Here is a 9,000-nt window from a genome sequence, read left to right as displayed (position 1 = left end):
TTTCGACTCCTGAAGTGTTCTCCCGGACAAATCGAGCGGGATCCACGAGAGTGGGTGCGAGCACTTCGTAACAGCCGACGCCGCGCGACGCCGGCTCGACGTCGTTGTGGCGACCCGGCGGTAGTGGTGGTGGCAGCGGTGACGGTGGTGGCGGGTGAAGGTGAGGAAGCCCGGCGGCGCCTAGGGGTTGCTGGGGTCGCCGCCATGCTGGATTCCTGCCGTCGTGCGAGCCCCGCTTGCCTTCTGGTAATCGTTGCCAGGGTTGCAGCAACCCCTCCATACCGACGTCGCCACGCCCGCGACTCGTGGACGGACCAATAACGCCGGGACGTCGCGACGCCGGCGTCCACCAATAGGATTACCCTCTGATACGGTCTTTCGCTTGTCGGTGACTGCTGCACACCCATCCCCCAAGCCCCGCAACCCCTCAGTCACCTAGATGCCTTTCAATTTCGGGCCCGCGGCCTCATAAACGCAGCCAACCACCCATCCACCCGCGCCGCAGGGGTGGACTCGGGACGATGAGACAGGGGTGTGAGGCACGCACACAGCCACGTCGCGTGTTACTCGCCGTGTGTCGGTGGTGCGCGCGTGAGCACGCAGACAGTCGCAGGCCGGGGTACAAAGCCGCGTGGAAAGTCGGGGATGAAGCGGGGGTGCGTGCGCGCGCGCGCGCGTGCGATCGTGCTGGTACACGGGAATGCGCTTGGCGTTATGGAACGACAGCACGATGGCCTGGGTCGGTGGTGTGCGTGCGTGCGGAGGTAGGAATGGCACGACGACGGTGATCAATCATTCGGATACGTTGCGCGTAAAAAAGGGAAACGTTTATATTATATAAAATTATGTGTTTACGATAAAGCGTTACGCGTGCGCTTAAAATTACATTCGCTCTTTCGAGAGCGGCCACGCGCTCTCACGGGGTAAATGTTGCTCGCAACGTGTTACCACGCAAACGCCACGGAAACTAGCGGAATTTAACTCGTGACTCGGAACTCGAGGTGCTCTCAAGTTTTTGCGCTTTGCTCCCCGGATCTCTGTAGATGTGTCATCGTGGAATATTTAAATGTCTGACCGAGGGCTCCCGGTATTTTTAATATTACTTTGACGCAATTAAGGCGGTTGTATCGTTAGATGCCATAATTTCAGTGTAGCGCATCACAAGGGGGCCATTTATAAATTTACTATTTATTAACCCCGCGGTGAGCGCGTGCAGCGCTCAGTGCTGCACCTTTAAAATTAACGTAGCAATGAGTTCAAATGAGCTAATTCCGTATTAGAATTTGGAATGAATCAGTTAAAATCATTTTTAAGAATGAAAATAACATTTCTTTATCTAGATCCGGAGCTATCAAACTGTTCAACACTGCCTATTTGACATAATTGAAAAACTAAACTACCAGCGCTGTTGCGCTGCCCGTTTCGGAGGATTAAGCAAAAGTATGTTACTTTAGATTTATTTCACTATCTAAGTATCAGAATTGAAAGTCACTACTGACATGAATGCGCAGTATACTCTCGATAATAAATATACAAAAATTACTCCTCAAAGTATATTTTTTAAATTTAAAGTAAATTTTCTGTCTTCCAAATTTCGCGAATGTCACACTCTATACTGTTACCTCGGCTGCTGTCACAACCGATTACTGCACATACACACGTCAGCAGTAGCTTCCGATTTTGACAACTTGAAGTGCCGCGATTTCATTGGATAAAATCACTATTAATATGAAATTGAGGTAAATATTTTATATGTATGTAATATTACATACAAAACAAATTATTATTCTTTATTTTCCTGATGAGTGTTTCACTTATGCATCACTTTATCTAATAGAGATATACAGATAATGAAAAGAGATATATAATTATTTAAATATGCGTAAATGTATATATATTTACAATGTTATATTATAAAAATTATGAACTTCCCACCGCAGTATTTAAAAAATGATTAATAATTTTGAAACGTATATAATGTTTGTATATTATAAGTTTTTAATATCAATAGTTTTTATCAAAATCTTACATGTAGTTTAGAAGAGAAAAATATTAAAAAAGGAAATTTTTAATAAAATTCACAAAAGAAGAAAAGATATTAAAATAAAAAATAAAAATTATTATACTAGCTTCAAAGATATAAACACACGTAATATAAAGTGTCGAATTTAGTCACAAATATGTCAGCCCTCGAATGGTCAATCTTTTTCTAATTGCAAGCAGTTAGATAATAGTTCGTATATATAGTTTCATTAAATCCTCACAAAACGTGTTTCATTAAATCCTTACGAAACTTGTTTCATGATAACACTATCTTAATGCTGATTTTACAACACAATTAGAAGCTTTAAAAGTATCAGAAAATATACAACACTTTTAATTAATTTCTTGTTTTTTCATCTTGTCACTTCATTTACATTTGTTTCTTTTATTCGTTGCAATATGGAAAAAAAGTATTTGGCATTTGTAAGTATAATCGTCTAGTGAAAGATTTCTAATTAAAAGAAATATTGTTGTAGTAAGTATTATTATAATTTAGTGATAGTAACTTTATATGCATGTTGCTACTACTATATTCTATTTTTATATTGGATCAACAAAAAATACGGTTAGCGCCGAAAATAACTATAATTTTGGCAACATTGAGCATTTTCTTCTCTACAGGATATTTCAGACTCTCTTTCATAATTTTTGTGGGAATGTAGAACGGATTAAGGTAAACACAAAAGTCCCATACCATTTTGCGATATACGTAACAAATCTCGAGATATTAATTAAAGAAGATTGGTGAATGGTCACACGCGATTTGGTAGATAAGCTGTAGTGGCGCCGTCTGCCATTGTATAATTACACATTAGATCAAACTGAACAAAATGTTCTCAATCATTTTGCAACTGACCACATAGATTTTTAGATATTAATTAAAGAAAATTTGTGTACTATCGCGCACAATCATACAACAATTTTCTTTCATTAATAACTAAAAATCTACGTGGTTATCTGCAAAACTATAAATGCTTCTTTTGTTCAATTTGATTTAATATACAAGCATACAATAGCACATATCATCGCTACAGCTCATTCACCACATCGCGCGTAATTATTCGTGATTTTCTTTAATTAATATCTCGACTATTATTGAAATCGCAAAACAGTACAGGACTTTTATGTTCACCTCGATCCGTTCTACACTCTCACAAAAATTACGGAGGAGAGTCTGTATATAAATAATAAAAAATAAAATTGTCCTTATTCTCCGACTTATTAAAACGATTTGAGAACTTGCATGGGTCTCAAGTTGAGCTTATCATAGCGGTTACGTGTGTTCAAATTTAAGTGTAACAATTTGAGCTTTAAGATTCCTGATAGATTCTCACGGCATCTCGGAGACGACGGACACGTAATCGGACATCCTGCGCGTAATCCCTATCGGAGAATTAAAGTTCCCGAGGACACGGCCGCGCGATCAATTTCTTAGAAACCGAGTATTTGCGAGACATCCATCAAACTCTCGTTTGCCTCGTTTAATGCCACGGTAGAAAGTAGAACGAGCAGCGGAGAGGAAGTTGCTCTTCCTCCCTCGATGAATACCTCAAAGGGAATGCTTCGATCGGCGTGCACATCTCAGGCGTCACCCCGCAAATTTACACGCCTGTGCCTTCTTAGCGTGTCTTTTGTGCAATGTTCCTTAGATGATCGTGATTTTCATGCATGTGTGGTAGAGGTGTGTGTCGCGCACCATATAAGTTCTCAGAAAAAGAACCCTTTTTAGCACAGACGCTACAGCAACCCACGTAACGCAAGATTATAGATATCCGCGAGTTATGCTTAATAAAAAAATTGCATGACCTTCGGTATAATAATTATAATTAACAACGAGGCGTTCTGCACCTGAGGAAGACGATGAAATTGTCATTAGAAAAATATGTCTTCGTAGGTTTCCTTCGAATATAAATTTTATCTAATTTTCTTGGAAGGTTAGAAAAACGTATAATATTGAAGAGATCTCTGTAATTTAATAATATTATTAAAAAACGAGAGAGCACGACGCGTAAAAGTTCTACATGTCGTGTGAAAAATTGTACGAATATAAACAAACGCTACGTGGAAAATCTTTAGGCAACGTAATTTTTACATATCTCTCATTTATAATATATTTGTACACAATACATATTATTTATCACTACATCAATTACTTTAAACATCCTCGCCTTCTCGCACGTATCGCACAACGATAACTTATCGATGACGAGTACAAGCGGGCGCGGCGAACCTTCTGCTGCTAAAGCAACAGCACAGTTTTGGTTATCCGGGCGTTGATAAATCGAAACACGTAAATCATTTTTCGTAATTTGGACCTGACAGGTTTGCAGAGGTGTATATGACATTGACAACTATCTGTGTATGTGCGTGCATGCGTGTAGATGGGTGTCGTGTAATTACAAGTGATATAAAAAGCAACAAATCGAAATTATCTCTCTCCTCTCGTATTCTGTTTGCGTGTTGCGATATTTGAGACAATGTTGATTGCAATATAACCGAGCAAAATAATTACTCACACTCCCCGTGTTTATTAATTATTTCAATACTATATGTAAAACGGAGCATAGTGAAATGTTTTTGTAATCTGCAATATGTTATGCGTATCATACGCGGAAAAAAAGTTTGGTCGGATTAAGCAAAGAGTGCGGCCAAGTTTCGCCCTTTTCCCATGGGATTTTGTAAAACTTGAAATATTCCATTAAACGATACGTCGATTTGAAGCTTAGAACGCGAGTCGATTAAAAATATGAAATTTTAATATTATTCTCGCAGTCGTTTGGGAGATAAAAGATAAAAAAGTTTTATCTCAACAAACAGCTGTACTATTGAGATTGCAACATTTCGGAGCATTTATCTTTCAAACGACTAAGAGAATAAGAGACTTTGTATTCTTAATCTACTCGGCATAAGCTTTAAATCGGTATATCATTAATTGGAATATTCAAAGTTTTTGGAAAAGGAGCGAAATGTCTGCGGACGCTTGGCTGCACTCTTTCTGGTGAAATATGGACGAACCAGAAATTTCAGATGAAGTCACTAGAATTCTGTCCAAGTCGACAAGATTTCTAGTTAACTCTAGTAGAATTCTGATAATTCCAACTAGAATTTTCTGATTCGTTTATATTTCGTCAGAAAATGGCTAATCTAACCAAACTTTCCTTTTTTGTGTAAGATGATGGTACAGTGATTGTAAAATCTATCACGCATTATTACATAACCCGTCGCGCATACTAACACGCGCTACTTGGTCGCTTTCGCCGGGGATGTGCTCGGGAGGTTCCTCAAGACGTCGTCGATCGCGCGACAGATGTCCTCGAAGACAATCGACTCCTCTCTCTCGCCGTCGATGACGCACAGCTTCGCGCTGTAACGCCTGAGGACCGGTTTGTTGAGCTTGCTGAAGGTCTTGATGCGTTTCTTGATTTCTTCAAAGTTACGATCCTGCCGCTCGGTGGTGGTGACGATCTTCGCTAGGATCCTGTCCGTCATCACCGAGTTCCTGACGCACAGGTACAGGACGAGATCTGGCGGCCGGATGTGCTTGTCGAAGTACTTGCTCTGCCCCTTTTCTCTGGGAAATCCGGTCAGCAGGAAGCCGCGCGCGATACCTAAGCTGTTCAGCATCCTCGTCTTGATGAGCTCCACCAGGATATCCGAGGGCACCAGTCGGTTCTCCGACATGAAACGCGCCAGAGTGACGGCTTGTCGAGTACCGGTGGCCACTTCCTCCCGCAGCAAGTCGCTAGTCACGACATTGAGGAAACCGTAGCGCCGTGCTATCTGCACGTTTTGAGTCCCTGCAGAACAGGAAACTAAAATGATCCCCACACTCAGAGAATTCTGATCAATTTCTACACCCGATTAAAGGATATCCGATTAAATTTAATTGGATACTTCCGATAATAATGGCATTTCGTCAGATAAACCGATCAAACAATTATGAACCAATATTTCTCATCGGATATTTTCTGATCGGTATTTTGATCGGAAATATCCATTTGTCAATTTTTTATCGGGTAATTTCTCTCAGTGTAAAGTTTCAAAGGGGATGCATGACAGTTGGTTTGAGTATGTAGTGGACGTACTAAGCATTTTTTAAGATTAGTTTGAATTTTTTAATGGAATCATATAGTTTTCTTAACACGAATCAATTCTTAGAAATATTTTGTACGTAAAAGTATATGCACTGAATTTTTGAGATATCGTATATGTCATCAGTGTACGTTTCAGTAAAGTAACTTCGCGGGATATCTTACGTACAAGTCGGTTATATTTTAATATCTTTTAAAATCATTTTCACAACATTTTTATTAAATCATGTGCGTGTGTGCTAAACATCGTAAATAAACAAGATTGTTCATAAGTTACGTTGAGAAAAACTACTGATTTCTGATGTTTCTTTCAGCGTTTCAGTGACGTAATCCTTTAATTGTCGTCATTATAGTTTTAACTTTTTACTTACATAAAACTAAATGACAATAAAATGCAAGATAAATATGCAAATTCGAGGGATAATTTTGTACTTAATATCGCTGGATTCATATTAACAATTATACATGCCATAATGTTATATCGTTATCTGAATTTAGGTTACTGATGGTAAAGTAGGTTAATTTGATTAATTCGTAATTTTAGTTCATATTCGCGTGAAAAAGTAATTGTAAATGAAGGTTCAACGAACTTTTTCCCGACCCTGGGCCTCCAATTAGAAAGATAATCGGTAATCCTGATTCTTTAACTGGTGTGATATCGACTTTGTCGCTTGGAATGTCAGTGAACGGAGAATCAGCGGGCTTTATACAGTTGCCCATTTTCCTGCAGATATTTTGTTAGTGAAAAAATGTTAAATGTGCTTTTATATTTTATACGCGACGAATATAGTACAGTTACGCATTTACTACGTGACACATGAAGCATCTTGAAGTTGAAGCTCCAAATTAAATGTAAATCTGAGAAAAAGTCAAATCGTCCTCGATCCGGAAAGTATAGTGATCGATCCGTTATCGATCATGAATATAGGAACATTATAATATATTTCGTACAAGTTTATAATGAATTAATAATGTTCTTATTAATTTTCAAATTTCTGTTATCGTCTACAGCAAAATCATGAACTCGCCTGATAATGACTTCTATCGTGGCTAAAGCAATCGTCTGCTTTTGCAGTCGTTGATAACCTGTCTTACTCGAGAAGAGAACATGGTAATTCTATTAATCCATGTGCGTTAACCTCAGTTTCCTTTTCAATATTATTTATTCTTATTCTTTGAAAATCTTTTGCAACACAATTTACCTTTATTTACCATTTTTATTAATAATAAATGATTCTCTTTTTGAAAGAATAGATATTCTCTCGTATATATTTGGGTATATAAATGACATTCAACAATTTACAGTAGAAACACTGATATAATTCTCCCATCAATCGATTCCTCTTCCCATCGCGGAATGTACAATTCTATCAAACTGTTCCGTAAATTCTTCACGAAGACCGGAAGTTGGATGACGTTTAATCGACTCGCGCGTATGAAGAGTTATTATATCAGAAAGCGTGACGAGCTGAAGTATATCAGAAGATGTCGCGTCGCTATCGTCGGCATCGGCAAAGTCGGCAAGTCTTTAGCATACTTGCTGAAGATGTATCTGAGCGGCCTCATGAAACTACGACTTTCGACTAATCGGAACAATCTCGAGGGAATTACTGAAGAGTTGAATATATCGACAAAATTGTCAATTCGAGAGTTTAAGTATATTGATAGACTGCCGTGGGATCTAAAAAGTGTCGATACAATTGTGGTGACTATTGGAGTCTCTAAGAAGCCCAACATGCATAGGAGACATTTGTTCGTGGTGATTTTAGATATTTCGAATTATAGATTCATTATTGTTATGAATACCGCGACATTATGGATCTTGCGAGATTTGTATTATATAATAATCTTTATACATCATTACACGCACATACACACAATATAGTTGTGCAAATATTAATAATTCAAATCAAACCACGCAAATATTAATAATTCAAACGGAGATGTAATACGGATAATGGAGATTAATCGACACTTCTTAGAAAGAACTGGAAGAGACAGGAAATGAGTTATCGTTGAATTACAGCTGCAATAAAAACAGTTCTGATTTGTCGATATTATATAAAATTATATCCTTTTACAAGTCTTTTTACGGTATTTCAAATTATTTTTTTACGATACAATATTTTCTTTATGAGATACAGTGATGGTTCTCCCTGCAGAGATAACTTAGAACTTTCTAGGAAATACTAGGTCATTTAAGACAACGTGACTTCCCATGAAGACTTTGTTCAAATACACATATGTCGCAAGGTAATGCCGCAAGGCAATGCCGCAAGGTAATGCCGCAATCTGCAGAGACGTGATTAACATCTGCGCAGACATGTGTCCCGATGCTCTGATAGCCATAGTAACGAATCCTTTGCGCTTGTTGGTGCCAGACGTGGCGGGAATCTCAAAGAAATGCGGGGTTTATCGGCCTGAAAGGCTCTTCGGCAACTGTCAGATCGATCAGATGAGAGTACAGCGTTTCTACGCTGAGGCCATTGGTCAGGAACCCAAAAAAGTCTACACGCCTGTCGTGGGTGGTCACGCAGAGACCACCACGGTACCTTTGTTCTCTAAATCGTATATCCCTTGACGGTGGAAACCACGACTTTCATCAATCATGGTGAGACAAGTCGGGAGAAATGTCGTTCTTGTGAGATAAATTATCTCGATTGCGAATAATTATGAACGACATAGACACGCTATAAACAAATTTTGTTGGTCTTTAATGTCATTTACTTATCGTATTTTTGCAGCTTGTAACACTCACCTGTCACAAGTGTTTTAGACGTCTTAATTTGACATCTAAGAGCCGTTTTTATTCCTTATTATTACTTATTATTATTTATTTATATTTTGTGAAAACTCTAATAAAAAT

The 9,000-nt window shown here is 38.7% G+C and overlaps 3 protein-coding genes across 4 annotated transcripts; 2 read left to right on the top strand and 1 right to left on the bottom strand.

Moving 5' to 3' along the window:
- Window positions 1-5,283: 5,283 nt before the first annotated feature.
- LOC116852699 (adenylate kinase isoenzyme 1-like) lies at window positions 5,284-6,854 on the bottom strand. Its single transcript, XM_032833308.1, has 2 exons — window positions 6,725-6,854; window positions 5,284-5,840 (listed from the first exon to the last, which is right to left on the bottom strand). Exons 1-2 carry the CDS (start codon window positions 6,852-6,854, stop codon window positions 5,284-5,286), a joined length of 687 nt encoding a protein of 228 aa, XP_032689199.1.
- Window positions 6,855-7,083: 229 nt separating this feature from the next.
- On the top strand, window positions 7,084-8,091 carry LOC116852693 (malate dehydrogenase-like). 2 transcript variants are annotated; one of them, XM_032833282.1, is made up of 2 exons: window positions 7,084-7,245; window positions 7,443-8,091. In XM_032833282.1, exon 2 carries the CDS (start codon window positions 7,492-7,494, stop codon window positions 8,017-8,019), a length of 528 nt encoding a protein of 175 aa, XP_032689173.1. In that variant the 5' UTR covers window positions 7,084-7,245; window positions 7,443-7,491; the 3' UTR covers window positions 8,020-8,091. The 2 variants fall into 2 exon arrangements, with proteins under 2 accessions (XP_032689173.1, XP_032689172.1); XM_032833281.1 differs by having other exon boundaries at window positions 7,440-8,091.
- Window positions 8,092-8,457: 366 nt separating this feature from the next.
- Window positions 8,458-8,715, top strand: LOC116852698 (malate dehydrogenase, mitochondrial-like). Its single transcript, XM_032833307.1, has one exon. It carries the CDS (start codon window positions 8,458-8,460, stop codon window positions 8,713-8,715), a length of 258 nt encoding a protein of 85 aa, XP_032689198.1.
- Window positions 8,716-9,000: the final 285 nt, after the last annotated feature.

The sequence above is a fragment of the Odontomachus brunneus genome, unplaced genomic scaffold, assembly GCF_010583005.1.
Source record: "Odontomachus brunneus isolate Ranch 3 - 2012 unplaced genomic scaffold, Obru_v1 Obru_scaffold_249, whole genome shotgun sequence".
Taxonomy (NCBI): Eukaryota; Metazoa; Arthropoda; class Insecta; order Hymenoptera; family Formicidae; genus Odontomachus; species Odontomachus brunneus.
This window is presented reverse-complemented; position numbering and strand designations above follow the sequence as displayed.

What these genes read in the sequence shown, in the direction of transcription:
- LOC116852699 (XM_032833308.1), bottom strand. Translation starts at nt 6,854, where the DNA reads ATGGGCAACTGTATAAAGCCCGCTGATTCTCCGTTCACTGACATTCCA. An exon ending in AGGCCCAGGGTCGGGAAAAA is followed by an intron (nt 5,841 to 6,724) that starts GTTCGTTGAACC and finishes CCTGTTCTGCAG; the next exon opens with GGACTCAAAACGTGCAGATA.
- LOC116852698 (XM_032833307.1), top strand. Translation starts at nt 8,458, where the DNA reads ATGTGTCCCGATGCTCTGATAGCCATAGTAACGAATCCTTTGCGCTTG.
- LOC116852693 (XM_032833282.1), top strand. Translation starts at nt 7,492, where the DNA reads ATGTACAATTCTATCAAACTGTTCCGTAAATTCTTCACGAAGACCGGA.